Raw genomic sequence first — 18,726 nt, forward strand, 5'->3', positions numbered from 1 at the left:
AAGTCTTCTTTGCTAGTTGTTGTGTTGTCATTTTCGTTGAATGTTAATTGAAATTTCTAAGAACTTTTTAGGCATTGTGTGCTTTGTATTGAAATATTAATTTCCTTAGTCAACATATGTTGTACGAACAATTAAACGGCAATTGGTCTCCCTTGTGACGGGTTACTATTTGTGGCGGATATTTTGTGAGATAAAATGGTAACAAAATGGGTTAGTGGAGAAAGGGGACCACATGAATAATGTTGCAGAGAGAGAAAAAGTAGGTACTTTGTGAGATAAAATGGTATCCGTCACTCAAGAGTGACGAATATATGCCGTCACAAACAAGAATTTGTGATTAAACGGCTAGCGCACAACTAATGGTAGGACAATTTAAGGGATGATCATATTCTAGAATGTAATTTGTTACTCATATTATTAATCAAGTCCGGAAATATAAAATTGCCTCCGTCTTGTTTATTTGTTTACCTTTGAATTTGATACAAAGATAAACGAAAGAACAGATAACTAATTATTTGATAAATGGACCAAATTGAGTGTGAATGATCAAATTATTCATTAAAAACATTTCCAAAATAGGAAGGTAAACAATTGACTGGAATTTCCTAAAATGAAATAGTTACAATTGACCGAGACGGAGGAAATAATATTTTATCGATATTTTTGTTAGAGTAAGTGGCGCAGAATTTTTATCTCGTGATGCATGTTAAGCTGTAGATTCGTTGTAAAATTGAGCGGTGGTAGAGTTACGATTTTAACTTATCGAGGGCAAGTGTGTAATAATAATTTAAGGTAAACTTGAAAATATTCTTAACTTAATGTTTCAAAATTTCTATCGAGCAGCAGGGGTGGTGAAATTTAGTTGGGTCGCACATGTTTATCTAAGATTATGGTATGAGTAATTAATAACTTTAATAGACCATAATATAATTATGAGGATTTTAAATTTTAATCGATAAGTTCCATCTTTATATTATGTTACGTATCAAAAGAGTTATAAATTTGTTTGTTATTTAGGTTATTTTCTTACAGTTTTATAATACTCGATTTGATCATGCATGCGACCCAATTTAAGTACCTCCATGCTCGACTTCCTATAAGAGTGGATTATATATCTCCATGCTCGACTTCCTATAAGAGGATAAAATATATTTTATAGAGAAAAGTTTAATTTTAACTAACTTATGTAAGAATTAAGTAAAAAAATAGAAGTGTCTTAAATTTGAGCCTTCTAGTTTTCTTTAAATGAAACCTTGATCATTAATATAAAGTAAAAGGTCATAAAAATTCGAAATTGAGATAATTTTGACTCCAATCTATTATTTTATCTGTCTGAATGAATAGTTTACACTTGATTTATTTCGTGAAGGAAAATTAAAACAAGGGTAAACTATTTAATGAGACGGAGGGAGTACGTTTCTTGGGTGGGGTGATGATTGGTGAATGCCGAACGTGATTTTAGAGAGCATACTTTACTAACACTGCTAAAAGAAGTGAAAGTGAGACCTCAAGGATTACTCGTTGACTAAGTCGGCCAAAACAGTTAGAAACCAAGAAAGAAAGAAACAAAAAGGTCGGCCAAAACAGTAAAAGAAAAAAAAGGTTACATGGTAATAGAGCTTTCACTCCTGAATTATATTATTGATAATTGGATATATTAACATAATATCGTTATTTCAACGCTATTATTACTTATCTCAAAACCGTTATGATATAATTAATCAGATTAACATTGAGTGTTGTATGAGACGATTTCATGTGTAATTGAGATTCTACTCAAATCTTTGTATCATCTTAGGTAGTGCCATTGAAGAGACAAAAGAGAGTATTGTATATCTTCAAAATTCAATTCAATTTCACTGCTTCCCAAAAAAAAAAAAAAAAATCAATTTCACTTATTTTTTCAGTTTATTCTTCAAATTGGAGGTACCACAGACCGGGTCAGCCCGATAATGGCCCATTGTGTTGAGCCCGGCCGAGCGGTGAGGGGTGTTATCCCGGCCGGGCCCGTAGTGGGGTTTAGACTGACGGGCCAAGGCGGGTCGGGTTTAAAATTTACCTAGACATGGAGCGGGTCGGATCGGGCAAATGTGATTCACGAGGCGAGTCGGGCCGGGCTGGCCGGTTACTTAGACAAGTTTACTTCAAATTAATCAACTTCCAAAAAAAATTAGTGAGATCGGTTTATTACATTGACAATTCATTTTTCACGAAGTTCAAGCTGAAGTATTTACTAGTACAAAATTTGATATTTCGTCTGTTTCAGTTAATTCTATACGTTTTCCTTATTTGAATGTTTTAATCATTTCTTTATTACCGACTTCATAAGTCCATGTACCATCATCATTTCAAGGGATATACATAGTTATAAGTTATAACTTATAAGCTTCTTCTGTAATTCATGTTAAATCGGACTGTTTGTTTTCTGTTTGTGATTTGTGTAATGTTGATATTAGACCTTGTGAATTTACAGAAGAATAATGGGTAGATGAGCAGAATGACGTGGTCAAAAAGTTGTTTCTCACATAACAAAAACAAACGTAAATAATTGATCGAGCGAGGACGGAGTACAATTCAAAGACTTTAATCATCTTCTTGGGCAAATCCAAATCACATGTACGATATGGCCCTGGACCAAGGTGGTCATAGTCTTGACAAATTGTACCTTATCAAACATTCCGTCTCGACCTAGCTAGCTATTTTTAGTGGGAAACAATGCAATCGTAGAACGTCAATCACACAAAACAAGCATGAATCAATCACTCGCTATTTTTGACAATTTACACTCTTTATTCTAGATGCATACCCCAAAAAAAAAAGGTTTACCTAAACTGTACGATCATTAGGGTTGTAGCTAGACGATTGAATAGCTTTATCAACGGACTTAATATAATCGTAAGTTATTTTTTTTTTGGGTGACGAGGGACCAGAATTCTTATCTTTGGTCAAGACATTTGGGTAAGCCCTCGAAACAGTGTGCGTGATGAGCGTGAAATTATGCAAACCACGATATCCAGGATAAGCACCCGAGTATGATGTTTCGAAATCTATTAGGCATAGACTTTACAATAGTCACAAGGTGAGTCTTCAATTTTAAACACAAGACTGACTTAAAAACCCAAAAAATGATTGCATATCTTGGCACTATATACTTGTTGATGTGATTTTGTCAAGAAACCATCTTAATTAAAAGTTTAATCTGATAGTTAAAGTTCCAAGATCGATTTTATACTCTAACAGATCTAAATTCCAAGTCGTTGAGCAAGTTCTACAACTTCTAAAACTTGGTACGATCCTAAAGCATGGATTGGAAAACTTATACTCCATAACAAAAAGAAAGTCATTATTAACATTAAACAATTCTTGCGCGTAGCCCAAGATCATATATGGAATTGGAAAGTCATTATTAACATTAAACAATTCTTGCGCGTAGCCCAAGATCATATATGGAATTGGATTCGACCATCCCGGTTCAAGCTCAAATACACACATTTCCTCCCAAAAATTACAACTCTTTGCGTTCAAGCTAAGACATCCCCCTATAACTAAAAGAATAAGAATCCTAAAAAAATTTCCCGCCTAAGTTGATTTATCTCTAAATGGGCCTTACTTTTGTCATAATTCTACACCTTAGCTGGGCTAAAGTTTTTAGCCTAAATAATCAAGTTTGCATAGATGAGTTAGTACCGTAATCTTCGGAGATATCTTTTTGTAACTATGGAAGGTTCTATAAAACTAGAAAATTCATGGGTCTCAATTCTCAAACAAGAAAACGTGAATTCTTTTTAAATAAGGAAGATATTGATAATTTAATTGTATTCACTAAATAAGAAAATTAGTAATTATAATGTATTTCATTATATAATTCTTTTCATTAAAGTTAATCTTTTCTTCAAATTATATAATTTTCACTGAACACTAAACTATAATATTTTAATTAAAATATAAATAATATAAAACTATAAAATATTAAATCTTTTATTGATCTTATTATTTGAGAATGACTTGACTCATACCATGTATAAACAAAATTATAAATCGTTTTGATTACTTTCATGAAAAAAAGAATCAAAGAAGTTTTAAATTGGAATCATTAGTTTTGTGATATAAAAAAAAAATACATTTCAGCACATTACTCAATTCTCTTGGATTAATTTTCAGTTTTTTTTTTCTCGAAACAAACTCAATAACGAGAAAAATGAACAATTACGTTAATGAAATACCACTATTATTTTACAGTTCAATTTTTTTTTTCTCATATCAAAATATAATGACGTGAAATATGAAAAATAATATGATTAAGTAATACAAAAATAAAAATTCTATAAATACCGCGCATTCATTGCGCGGGATCTAAACTAGTATATATAATATTTACATATGACATGTGATATTGTTAGACCTTAGACGTATGTACGTAGGATTTGGCTATGTTTACCTATAATCTAGGTAGCACGGACACTTCTCCTAATCAGCCGTCCCGTGTCCGACACCGTGTCGGACACCGACACTCCTCGGACACACGTCGAAACGTGTCGGATACCTATAAAGCCGTGTCTAACTTTCAACATTTATTCGGGCACGTGTCCGACGCGTGTCCATGGTATTTTGGCCGTGTGCGACGCGTGTCCATGACATTTGGACATCATTTGGGGTGAATGATGTTCTTTAAGCGTGAAATGAGCTATTGAAAGAGATTGATTAAAAGATTCGTTTGGATGGTAAATTAAAATGAGTTAATATCAATGGCAAGTTTTAGCTTCACTTATTTAAATTTAATATCAAATACTTTTATAAAAATAAAATCGAACGTTTATAATTATAAAATATATATTTTATTACGTGTCCCGTGTCTTAAATTTCAAGGGATGCCGTGTCACGTGTCCGTGTCGTGTCCGTGTTCCGTGTCCGTGTCCGTTTTGGTGCTACCTAGCCTATAATTAATCACAAGTTATTAATCAACATGTAATGGTGGTTTAGCCACAAATAGGATTATACATCTAGTTGTGCCATAAGCATTGTACAACCAAGGTATAAAAATCCGAGCTTATATGTATTTTTTCTGAGCTAGTTCAAAGTTCATGTTTTTAATGTTTGTGTAAATGGATGAGTTCAATACTTTCTAATAAAGCTCATATTATTTAACATAAAGCTCAGATACTTTATCACAAAGCTCAGATTCTATACCGTACAACATATTATGGGCATCATCAAGTGTATACAAGGTTGTTAGTTAATAACAACCAGTTAGTTAGTTGTTAGTTAAGGTGATGTCAGCAAGTTAGTTAGACAATTAAGGAAAGTCGGTTAAGGAGTACTATATATACTCCTCATACATCATTGTAATTCAAACACAAGATTATTATCATTCAATATAATTCATTCAACATAATTACTTAGTATTTCATATGGTATCAGGAAACAGTAACGATTCTGGTTAAATTCTTGGAAAAGGATCAAGAATTCAGTTTTTTTTTTAACAAGCTTCCGCGTTTCAAATAAATTTTCTCACGTTTATCTTCATCATCATCATTTCACATTCATCTTCATCTTCAAAATAAGCCTTTCAAAAATGCCTGAAACAACTCATGATTATTTTGATGATCCCTTGTTTCTTTCCACCTCTGATCAACCTACTGCTACTTTGGCATCATTTCTTTTTGATGGCCATGATTTTTTGGGATGGAAACAAGAGGTTTTTATGTCACTGGCTTCAAAGAATAAGGACGGGTTCTTGGATGGTTCCTGTGCTAAGCCACCTGTTACAGATAAGAAGTTCAAGCAATGGTTTCGTTCTGATCTCATGGTTACCAAGTGGATTCTAAATTCTCTTGACAAATCCATGCGTGAGAACTTGAAGTATGTCAAATCTGCAGAGGAGTTATGGGGTGATCTGCTTGAGCGATATGGTTCAGCCAACGCAATTGAAGTGTACCAACTCAAGAAAGATCTTGGTGCATTAATTCAGGACAATCTGTCACTGGTGGAATACTACAGCAAGATGAAGTTGATTTGGGAAACACTAGACAGTGTGGATCCCATTCCAACATGTTCTTGTGGCAAAATTGATCTTTGCACTTGTACCTTGATCAAAAGAATTATTGCTCGAGAAAACAATGGTAAACTAATTCAATTTTTGATGGGATTGAACAAGAGCTATGATCACATCAGAACTCAAATACTCTCAATGGATCCATTACCTACAATCAACAAGGTTTTGGGTTTATTACAGAAAGTGGAAAGACAGAAGCAAGTTACTGCTGGGATAGAGGCTTTAACAGATGCTACTTCTTATGCTGCAGCCACTCAGGACAACAAGCAAGTTGGATTCAAAGCTAGAATGGAGGGACAGTCTTCTGCAGGAACAAAATTTTGCACACGATGCAATTTTAAAGGTCATGATTTGAGTGAATGTTTCTGGGTAAAGAAGTGTCCCCATTGTGGTAAAACTGGTCATAAACCAGAAAATTGTTATAATGTCATAGGGTTTCCCAATGACAGAGGTACTAAGGGTAAAGGCCGTGGTGGATATGGTAACAAGTCCAGTAATCAGAGGAATGGTAAACAGTCTGCTAATAATGTTGATGTTCTTGGTGATCAAGATTCTCCTTTTGATGATGATGAGCAGTTTGTTCAACAAGAGTCAAATAATGTTTCTTCAGGGGTAGATTCTTCTGTGATTGATGGCATAGTGAATTCTGTAATTACTCAAGTCATGAAACGGTTTGCAGAAGAGAAAACTCATATTTCATCATCTAATTTTGCAGGTATCACTTCTTGTTCTTCTCAAGTTTTTTCTGTTGATTCTTTTAAACATTTTCATGATTGGATTATAGACACTGGTGCGTCTGATCATATGACATTCAATTTGCATTTGATGTATGATGTAGTTGTCTTGCCTAAGCCTATTCTAGTTGGATTGCCTGATGGATCTTATAAAAGGGTGCATAAAGTAGGGAAAATACACTTGACTGATCAGATTATCTTGACTAATGTGTTTTTTGTGCCTGAGTTCAAGCAAAATTTGTTATCTGTACCTAAACTTGTTGATTCTGCTAATGTGTATGCTGTGTTTTATCCAAAATATTGCCTTTTTCAGGACCTTTCCAGTAAAGTTGTTGTGGGAAAAGGGAAGAGAATTGGAGATCTCTACAGATTTCAGAACTTAGACATTGATGCTATAGTTAATAAAGTTTTTACAGTACTTAAGCATTCTTACAGTAACTCAAAATGTATGAACAGTATGGTTAATAATTCTGTTGGCAAAGATAGTGCAGTATTACAAACTCAGCTTTTACATGCTCGTTTAGGACATCTTGCTATTGATAGATTACAACATGTACATGGCTTATCTTCATCAATAAAAGACAAGTTTTTTTGTGAAACATGTGTTTTTGCCAAGCATCATAAGTATTCATTTACTAGAAGTTTTAATAGGGCAACTGATTTATTTACATTGTTGCATTTGGATGTTTGGGGTCCCTATAAAGTTTCTGCTGTTTCTGGTGCCAAGTATTTTTTGACTTTGCTTGATGATTATTCAAGAAATACTTGGACCATATTATTTCAAACAAAGGATCAAGTTCCTGGTTTATTGCAAAATTTTTTAGCTTATGTTTCTAATCAGTTTGGAAAAGTTGTCAAAATCATTAGAAGTGACAATGGTTCTGAGTTTGTACAAGATACTTGTGATTCTTTCTTTAAGACAAAGGGCATTATCCATCAAACTAGTATAGTTGGTAGGCCTCAACAAAATGGCCGTGTAGAGAGGAAGCACAGGCATCTTCTAGACACAGCCAGAGCATTGAGGTTTTATGCAGGTCTCCCTATTAAATTCTGGGGAGATTGTGTTTTGACTGCCACCCACCTTATCAATCTCATGCCATCTCCCATCATCAATATGAGCACACCTTATGAGCTCATTTTTGGTAAATCACCTGATCTTAGCATGTTAAGGGTGTTTGGGTGTCTAGCATATGCTACTATGCCACCAACATTCAAGGATAAGTTTGGCTCAAGGGCAAGGAAATGTGTTTTTCTTGGGTATCCACATAATGTTAAAGGTTACAAGTTGTATGATATAAAGACACATCAAGTGTTCAACAGCAGAGATGTATTATTTAAGGAGACCATGTTCCCATACAAGGATACTGAAATCAATTCTAAGGATCTGGGTCCTCTGGTTAATCCAGCTGATTCAACTATTGTTGTTCCCTCTGTTGCCTCAGAGAATGAACCAGTTCAGACTGAAACAGTTAGTTCAATGCCTTCTTCCAATACTGAGGAGGATCCTCTTCTGGTTAATAATACTGAGCCTGTTAATCCTGCTACTACTGTTCAGGATTCTCAGCAAGAACAGTCAAGGAGGTCTGCTAGACCAAGACAGGTTTCTACATGGTTAAAAGATTTTCATTGTTCTCAGAAACTGCCAGTGCAGCATGGACATTCTCTTCAAGCATCTGTTCTGAAGGACTTAGCAGAATTTGGGGATTCTTATGTTGCATCACTGGCCACAGTTCTACAAGAATATGAACCCTATAATTATAAAGAAGCAAAGACTGATGTAAGATGGGTTCAGGCTATGGAGAAGGAGATCCAAGCCTTAGAAGAAAACAAGACTTGGGAGATAGTAGATGCACCTGCTAATCAAAAGCTCATTGGGTCTAAATGGGTTTACAAAATTAAATATAGATCAGATGGTACTGTTGAGAGATTTAAAGCTAGATTAGTAGCAAAGGGCTTTACTCAAGTGAAAGACAAGGATTATACTCATACATTTTCTCCAGTAGCCAAGTTCACAACTGTAAGGACATTGCTTGCATTATCAGCTGCAAAAGGATGGGATATTCATCAACTGGATATCAATAATGCATTTCTTCATGGGTTTTTGGATGAAGATATCTACATGAGAGTTCCTGAAGGGTATTCAGTTCCTGCTGGTAAGTGTTGCAAGTTGAAAAGGTCCCTCTATGGCCTTAAGCAGGCATCAAGGCAGTGGAATAAGGAGTTGACCAAATATTTACTTGGTCTAGGGTTCCTCCAATCTAAACATGACTATTCTCTTTTTACAAAAACAGATCCAACAACAGGAGCATTCACCATTGTTCTAGTCTATGTTGATGATGTACTCTTGACTGGTACATCAGAACAAGTCATTAAAGAAGTCAAGAGTGGACTGCATAGTACCTTTACAATCAAAGACTTAGGGAACATCAGATATTTTTTGGGTCTGGAGATTTCTAGGAATGCCTCAGGTTTAATAATTAATCAGAGGAAATACATCTTGGATATAATAAAAGACTTACAGATGGAGAACTGTTCTTCAGTTAATTTTCCTATGCAAAGGGGATTGAAACTCTCAGTGGACAGTGGAGAATTATTGAGTGAACCTGAGCAGTACAGGAGACTGGTGGGTAGGCTACTGTATCTCAATATGTCTAGGCCAGATATATCCTATTCTGTCCAGCATTTGAGCCAGTTCCTAAGTGCTCCTCGTGCACCACATCTTGCTGCAGCTATACATGTAGTAAAATATCTCAAAGCTACAATCAATACAGGTCTCTTCTACAGTTCAGATTCAGACTTAGCTCTTACTGCATACACTGATGCAGATTGGGGCCAATGTGCCTTCACTTGTAGATCTTTAAGTGGTTACTGTGTGTTTTTGGGAAGATCTCTTGTGTCTTGGAAGACAAAGAAGCAACAGACAGTCAGTAAAAGCTCTGCTGAATCCGAGTATAGGTCGATGTCCTATACATCATCTGAGCTTGTTTGGCTAGATAGCTTGTTAAGGGATTTGGGTGTACATGTTCCAAAACCAATACCTTTGTTTTGTGACAGCAAGGCAGCAGAACACATTGCATCCAATCCAGTCTTTCATGAAAGAACCAAACATCTTAATATTGATTGTCATTTTGTAAGAGATAAGCAACAAGAAGGGTTTTTGCAGACTCAGCATGTTCAGTCCAAATTCCAACTTGCAGACCTGATGACTAAAGCATTGGGTGCAGATCTGCATAAGTTTTTCTCACTCAAACTTGGCATGTTGTTTTCTGCCAGTCCAGTTTGAGGGGGGGCTATGGGCATCATCAAGTGTATACAAGGTTGTTAGTTAATAACAACCAGTTAGTTAGTTGTTAGTTAAGGTGATGTCAGCAAGTTAGTTAGACAATTAAGGAAAGTCGGTTAAGGAGTACTATATATACTCCTCATACATCATTGTAATTCAAACACAAGATTATTATCATTCAATATAATTCATTCAACATAATTACTTAGTATTTCATACATATACAGCTGGTTGTATAATCCATGAATTGTGATTTTAGCTAGATTATCGTTATTATATATATAAGTGATCATTATATTGTTAGACCTTAGATACCTATGTACATGGTATTATTATTATTATTATTATTGTTGTTGTTGTTGTTATGTATGTGGTACTTTCATCTTATCTTTATCTAAATTTTCTAAAATATCATGATTATTTTTCCGATTGCCTTTTCACAATCTCATTAAAATGTCCGTAATTTATTGACATAATATCATGATAACTTAATGAATACCTCCAAATTACATAAGGAATAAAAAACTTAAACCTTATCCAATGCACAATTTGGATATTTTGTTTGTTTGGAATATGGATATTGTTTATCAAATTATTAAGCATAAACATCTATTGAATTAAAATGGTTAGAATTAGCTATAGTGTCCCTTTCTTCAACTTGATCTATAGGAAATCTAGAATCTCAATGAACCTAACACCTTGTTACAACAACACAAATCCTTATTTGTGACGGCTCACAAGCTTATAATGGCTCACATCCAATTTAAATAATATTTAAAAAAAAAAAAAGAGGATTTTGAGATGTAAGGACTGTCACAAACAAAATTTTCTGTTACAACAATTAACATCACGAAAGCATACATAAGAAATTCTCCGTATTTAATATTGAAAATTAATCACCAACGAAATGACGAATGATGTTTAAACTTTAAACCCATAAGATAATAATAGACCTACCTTAAATGTTATGATGGATTCCTTCGTCTTAATGAGACTAATTGTAAGTTTAATTAATCCAATACATGCATAAGACTAATTGTAAGTTTAATTAATCCAATACATGCATGTATCAATGTATATCAATCAACTTGATTGCTTCCCTGATTACCTATCCCGTCTGATTTTTAGGTAATGGTGTGACATTCAATCTCACAACATATTTTGGTAGATATATTGCTACACTATAGTCTTTGTATGAAAATGGTAATTAAATTTTGTTGGTAATATGTCACTTCAACGAGGGCAAATAAACATCGAGTAATAAATTCCGAAAAAAAAATGGTCTAAAAGGAGCCATAAGGCGATTTTAATGCTGACGGAATTTAAACTCAGGTCATGAGGATCATCTTTTATGAACTTTACAAACTAAACTAATTGGCATAAACCTGACGTTATTGTGCCATAAACCACTAGAAGCGATTTGGCCATCGACATATTAACACAACACTCTTACAACTATTCACTAGACAAGACGAGTAAAGAACTCAAATTTACTTGACCAGCTTATGTCAGATGCGTTAAACAAAAACTTAATTTACACTAAAATAAACAGAAAATTCGATTTCTTTTATACATGTTCAATTATAAAATGTGCTTTTCATTTATAATAAGAAACAAATTAATATCAATATTAATTTCTTGATTCCAAAGTTTTACGTAGCATCTAGAAAAGATATTTGGTTATTCCAAATGGATCATTGTCTTTTTTAAATACAACAAAAATAAGAGGCCAATCTTACGCCAACCGGCCCACATCCAATAATTCTTATCTTCATACGATCATACGCCATTCTTATTTATCCACTTACTAAAATCACAAATATATATCCAACTTTGGTGCAACAATTTATAAATTTATTCATCCAAATCGTTTTAAAAAAATTACATTTATTTGTTCTAAGAAAAAAAAATGATGAATGGAAATGGAGGATTATTCAAAGGATTTCAAAAGGGTTGTTTCTTAACGTCGAATGGAACTGTCATGAGACCGTCTCATAGGTGTTTATATTAGAATTAATCCAAATGTTCTAATCATAAGTTCCTGAATTGTAGGACTTATTAGTTGCATTTCTGTTTTTTGCTTTCCTGCATTATAGTAGTTGAAAAAGTGGTGATCCTATTGTCTAGGCATTACTTCAGTCGTGGTTTAAGGCATCAGTTGCTACCACATTATTTTTCTATTTAAGCAATGTAATTTCCATTCAATTAATCAAGAAATCTTCTCCCTTTCTCATATTTGTTTTAAATAAACCTCACAAAATTCACAACAAATTGGTATCAGGTCTTTAGGTTTCGTATCCTAGGACTTGTCATGGCTTCCAACGGATCAAGCTCAAATGGTCTCTCTCATTTGCCAATATTTAAGGGTGTGAAGTATCAATTCTGGGAATTGAAAATGAAGACTCTGTTTCGTTCACAGGAGTTGTGGGAATTGGTTGAGACTGGCTTTGTAGATGCCAAGTCTGAAGAGCCAGATGCAACTCTTAAGGAGAAAAGAAAGAAGGATGCCAAGGCTCTGTTTATCATTCAGCAGGCCTTGGATGATGAGATCTTTTCTCGCATTGCTTCCGCTACTACATCCAAGGAGGCCTGGGATATTCTGAGATCAGAATATCTAGGTGACAAGAAGGTAGTCAAGGTGAGACTACAAACATTGAGGAGAGAGTTTGAGACTTCTCTCATGGGTGACAAAGAGTCTGTACAAGACTATTTGTCTAGGATCTCTGGGGTAGTTCAGCAAATGAGAGCTTATGGAGAGAATATGAGTGATGAGCTAGTAGTTGGCAAAGTTCTGAGGAGCCTGACACAGAAGTATGACTATATTGTGACTGCCATTGAGGAATCAAATGATTTAGAAAAATATTCATTTGATGACTTGATGGGATCATTGTTGGCACATGAAGAAAGGCTAAAGAGATCTTCAGAGAAGAAGGAGGAGCAGGCATTTGTCTCCAAGGGTGATTCTTCTAAAGATAGATCCAAGTCAGGAAGAGGTAGAGGAAGGGGAGGCTTCAGAGGAAGAGGGCGTGGCAGGTCATCTGGCCAGTCATCTGAAGCTCAGACCAAGGACAGTCAATCCGGGGTCCTATGAAATGCTACTACGCAACAAACCAGGTCACAAGGAGGTGAATTGCTGGCAAAAGGAAAAGGATCAGTCTGAAACCAAGACTGATCAGAATGCCAATATTGCAGCAGAAGAAAAGCTTTTTCTGACTAGGGAAGGCACACCTGAAGTGGATGGGAATGTATGGTACATTGACAGTGGGTGTTCAAACCACATGTCAAGCACTAAGTCCATGTTTAAGAACTTGGATGAGGCACAGAAGAGCAAAGTGAGGCTTGGTGATGACAAGCAGCTGTGTGTGGAAGGTGTGGGAACTATTGCTATTAAAACTGAGCAAGGTAATACTAAGTTACTTCATAATGTTCAGTATGTTCCCCTATTGGCCTATAATTTATTGAGTGTTGGTCAATTATTAGGGTCTGGATATTCCCTATTATTTGACAATAATTCATGTGAAATTAAGGATAAAAACACCAATGATATTGTAGCTACTACACTTATGGGAAGAAATAAGATGTTTTCTTTGGATTTAGAGAAAAATGTTAATAGGGCTTTAGCTGTAAAGGGAGATGAGAAGGACAGACTATGGCATTTGAGGTTTGGGCATTTAAATATGCAAAGTCTTAAATTATTGAGTAATAAAAGAATGGTGGAAGGTTTACCTAAAATTGGAGAAATAGGTATTTGTGAAGGATGTATTTATGGAAAACAGTCTAGAGGGTCATTTCCTGTTGGTAAGGCATGGAGGGCAAGTGAATGTTTGGAGCTTGTCCATGCTGATCTATGTGGTCCTATGAAAACTGAGTCTCTAGGTGGGAGTAGGTATTTCCTGTTGTTTACAGATGATTGTAGTAGGATGAGTTGGGTCTATTTTCTTCAGTCCAAATCTGAGTCATTTGAGTATTTCAAGAAATTTAAGGCTTTGATAGAAAATCAAAGTGGGAAGAAATTGAAATGTTTAAGGACTGATAATGGGGGTGAGTTTACTTCAAAGGAATTCACAAGTTTTTGTGAGAATCAGGGAGTACAAAGGGAGTTGACTGCCCCATATACACCAGAGCAGAATGGTGTTGCAGAGAGAAAGAATAGAACTGTTGTTGAAATGGCTAGGAGTATGTTGTGGGAAAAGAGATTACCAAATGATTTGTGGAGTGAGGCAGTGTCAACAGCAGTTTATATTCTGAACATCTCACCAACTAGAGCTGTTCAGGATAGAATTCCCTACGAAGTGTGGACAGGAAGAAGGCCTAATGTGGATCATCTAAGGGTTTTTGGATGCATAGCATACACTTTGGTTAATATAAGGTCAAAACTTGATGAGAAATCAATTAAATGCATTTTCATTGGGTATGCTACACAGTCTAAAGCATATAGACTGTACAATCCTGAAAATGGGAGTATTATCATCAGTAGAAATGTGATTTTTGCTGAAGAAGAAATTTGGGATTGGTCAAGACAGAATAATAATCAAAGGGAATTCACCTTTGAATGGGAATTTGAGCCACAGCCAGAAATTAGTCAAGCTGCAGGTGAGTCACCAATAACTTCACCTGTAGCATCTCCAGCAGCATCAGAAGACTCATCTTCATCTGATGAGTCCCCACCAAGGAAGATGAGGTCCCTGGAAGATATTTATGAGACTTGTGGATTTGCCCTTGTCACTCGAAGAACCAGTCGAGTTTGAGCAAGCAAAAGTGAAAGAGGCGAGAATGGCGGATGGCAATGGAAGAGGAGATCGAGTCAATTGAGGAAGAACAAAACTTGGGAACTTGTTGATTTACCGTCAATAAGAATGTTATTGGGTTGAAATGGGTATTCAGGACCAAGTTTAACATCGATGGAACAATTGAAGCATAAGGCCAGCTGGTAGCAAAGGGGTATGCTCGAAGGAAGGGATTGACTATGAGGAAACCTACTCACCAAAGTGGCAAGGTTTGAGACAGTCGGGGTGATTCTAGCCTTGTTTGCACAACTCTGTCGATGTACATCAATTTGATGTTAAATCGGCTTTTCGAATGGTGAACTTCGGGAAGAAGTTTATGTTGAGCAACCACTAGGCTTTGTCAAAGAGAAAGAGGAAGACAAGGTTTACAGATTGAAGAAAGCTCTATATGGACTAAAGCAAGCCCCTAGAGCATGGTACAAAGAAAGTTAGATGCATTCTTTGCAAAGAACAGGTTTGACGGGAGTGAAAATGAGCCTACTTTGTATGTCAAAAGATCATCTAATGCTGGCTTCCTAGTGGTATGTGTGTATGTAGATGATATAATCTATATCAGTTCATCTCAAGCTATGTTACAGAATTTAAAGGCTATGATGCTAGAGTTTGAGATGACAGATCTAGGAAAGTTGAAATACTTTCTTGGATTAGAGGTGAATCAAACTGAAGAAGGAGTTTCGTCTCTCGGACCAAATATGCAAAAGATATCTTTGAAAAAAGTTCAAGATGGAACAGTGTGAATTTGCTGTTACACCTATGAACACAAATGAGAAACTGCAAAGGGAAGATGGAACAGGAAAAGCAGATGAAAAGCTGTACAGAAGCATTGTGGGTGGATTAAATTATCTCACTCACACAAGACCAGACATAGCATTCAGTGTGAGTGTTGTTTCCAGGTTCTTGCACAGTCCAACAAAGCAGCATCTGGGTGCAGCAAAGAGAATCCTGAGATATGTTGCAGGAACAGTTGAGAAGGGAATCTGGTATGAGGCTTCTGATAATTTCAGTTTGGTTGGATACACTGACAGTGATTGGGCAGGTAGTCTTGATGACAGGAAGAGTACATCTGGCTCTATGTTTACACTAGGGTCAGGGGCTATTACATGGAGTTCAAAGAAGCAGGACACTGTTGCATTATCATCTAGTGAAGCTGAGTATGTGGCCTCAGGTTCTGCTGCTAGACAAGCTGTCTGGCTGAGAAAGCTACTGGTTGATTTGGGGAATGAACAAGCAAAGGCTACTGTGTTGTGGTGTGACAACAAGTCTGCCATTGCAATGACAAAGAACCCTGCATATCATGCAAGGACTAAGCACATTGAAGTGCAGCACCATTTCATCAGAGGGCTAGTAAGTGAAGGAAAGGTTGAATTTGAACTTCGTGGTACCAATGATCGAATCTTTGATCTTTTCACCAAGAGTCTGACTCAAGCCAAGCATCAAATGTTCATGGAAAGGATTGGAGTTCGTAGCATTTGAATTAAGGGGAGGTATTAGAATTAATCCAAATGTTCTAATCATAAGTTCCTGAATTGTAGGACTTATTAGTTGCATTTCTGTTTTTTGCTTTCCTGCATTATAGTAGTTGAAAAAGTGGTGATCCTATTGTCTAGGCATTACTTCAGTCGTGGTTTAAGGCATCAGTTGCTACCACATTATTTTTCTATTTAAGCAATGTAATTTCCATTCAATTAATCAAGAAATCTTCTCCCTTTCTCATATTTGTTTTAAATAAACCTCACAAAATTCACAACAGTTTAAGATTTCCGACAAGGTGCTTGTCGGATTTTAATGATTATGCAATTCTGGGTCTCTCGCCGTTTGCTTCTAAGTACGACGTTAAGTTTGCGTACAAAAGATTGGCTTTGAAGGTTCGATTCTTATTTCCCCTGTTTTTTTTTTTTTTTTTTTTTTTTTTTTGTTTTATTTACGAATTTCGTCATTGTTTTTAAATGTTGGTTAAATATTATTTTGAATTATATTTGCAGTATCATCCGGATGTGATCAAAGGTGATCATATAGCTGAGAAGAATCAAACTTTTCGAGAAATAAAATCTGCATATGAGGTTAACTTCTTTGTTAAGTTTTGTTTATTTTATTTTATCTTAATGGAGCTGACTTGAATTGGATGACGTAAATTCAAATTACGAGTTTTCAGCATGTCTTTGCATCTTTTCTTTTAAGAAAGCTAACATCTGATCGATCAGCCTCTATAGATATGCATTATATTTAAGTCATATAGACTCGACGAAAACTTTTAAACAAAGCATTTGGCATATTAAATTTAAACATAGAATTGATCACGAAGCATAGGTCATGATTCTCATGAATCATTTTTTTTTTTTTTTTAGAAAATATTTGGGAGATAAATCAATAATGGACGTCATGGCCGAATTTTGGACGATAAATTTGTGGTTAGCTTTTGTCGCAATTGCATGGAAGAAATCAAAAGAGAGATGATCGTGATTAGTTTTTGTGTCGTGTACAACAATAACAGCTAGTCTTGCTTGTGACGGGCTAATTGTCGTCTCGAAACGATTTCTCATAAAAGGGAGATGGAGATGAGGTGGGGACACCCCCACGCCTTCCCACTCACCTTTCAATGGGTATTTTGTGAGAGAAAACGATATTCGTCACAAGCTTGTGACGGATATCGCCGTCACAAATGAGAATTTGTGCAACAATAAAGCCACACATGTAAATATTTCTTTTAAACGGCAATAGTTAAAAAACGTCATATTCGGCCATACTTAATCCGTTTGAAATTTAAGACGATGTATATGTCCGAAAGAACTTATTGTGCTATTTAGAAAAAAAGAAATTTCTTGTATAGGCATATATCGGAAAATTAGCATGTACGAGTAATTTATACAAATACACGTGTAAAACCGTCTCCCAATAAATTATTAGTGTTAGTGTGTTAGTTTATGTATTTTAATGATTTGCCCTTCATCTTATTAAAAATGCAGAGCCTAATGCAGAAATTTGAAGAGGAAGAACAATTGCAAATGGCGCAATCGTTTGATGAGTACGAGGAATGGGACGAGTGGATGGGTTTTGAAGGAGGCATGCCTGCTTCTTATAATTCTTGTTAATGTTGCAGTAGCAGATTTTGGAGTAAATGATCAAGGGACAGAGGTCTAAAGTATAAATTTCGTGTGTAAAGATTTAAGACTTAATTATTGAGCAAGGGGGAGTTGTATGTATGATAATTTTACACTGAAATATGAAAAATCGGAGAGAGTCTGACACCTCTCGCGATAATTAGGTCCTCCACTGCTACTATTGACCTTGTAAATTTGAATTTCTATTTCTGCTTCTGTAAATTAAGTCTTCGGTGTAAAAAAAGGTGCATGATTATTATTGATTACTAATGTCATTTACATTTAATTTATCTGAATAATAACATTACCAATTCTCATGTAAGGTCGTCATGCCATATTAACATGAATAAATTAAAAATTACTCCCTTTTAAAATCCTGTTTTCTAAAATTACTCCCTTATATAATTTTTTCATAAAATTACTCCCTTAATATGCACTTTTATCAAAAATTATTTCAAAACTCCAATTTAGGCGACTTATTACGTCTGTTTTTGAACCTATTCTCCATTGTTATACGTTTCAAAGCATAAATTGGCTAAGATACAAACGAAATAAGTTCATAAAATGACGGAATAAGTAACTTAAGTTGGTGTTTTGAACCAATTTTTGATAAAAGTTTATTTTAAGGGAGTACTTTTAGAAAAAAATTATATATGGGAGTAATTTTAAAAAACTGGATTTTAAAAGGGAGTAATTTTTAATTTACTCTATTAACATTAAGACTTACAGTAATTAATAGCGGACCTCGAGTAAAATGTCAAGGGGGGCCGAG

The 18,726-nt window shown here is 35.2% G+C and overlaps 2 protein-coding genes across 2 annotated transcripts; both read left to right on the forward strand.

Moving 5' to 3' along the window:
• The first annotated feature begins 11,755 nt into the window (after positions 1-11,755).
• Positions 11,756-18,240, forward strand: LOC141586239 (chaperone protein dnaJ A6, chloroplastic). Its single transcript, XM_074407409.1, has 4 exons — positions 11,756-12,069; positions 16,606-16,721; positions 16,839-16,916; positions 17,820-18,240. The coding sequence occupies exons 1-4, from the start codon at positions 11,979-11,981 to the stop codon at positions 17,943-17,945; spliced, it is 411 nt and encodes a 136-aa protein (XP_074263510.1). The 5' UTR covers positions 11,756-11,978; the 3' UTR covers positions 17,946-18,240.
• LOC141586251 (uncharacterized) lies at positions 12,068-13,160 on the forward strand. The gene has a single exon (XM_074407423.1). It carries the CDS (start codon positions 12,381-12,383, stop codon positions 13,158-13,160), a length of 780 nt encoding a protein of 259 aa, XP_074263524.1. The 5' UTR covers positions 12,068-12,380.
• Positions 18,241-18,726: the final 486 nt, after the last annotated feature.

Source organism: Silene latifolia, chromosome 6, assembly GCF_048544455.1.
Source record: "Silene latifolia isolate original U9 population chromosome 6, ASM4854445v1, whole genome shotgun sequence".
In the NCBI taxonomy this organism is placed as follows: Eukaryota; Viridiplantae; Streptophyta; class Magnoliopsida; order Caryophyllales; family Caryophyllaceae; genus Silene; species Silene latifolia.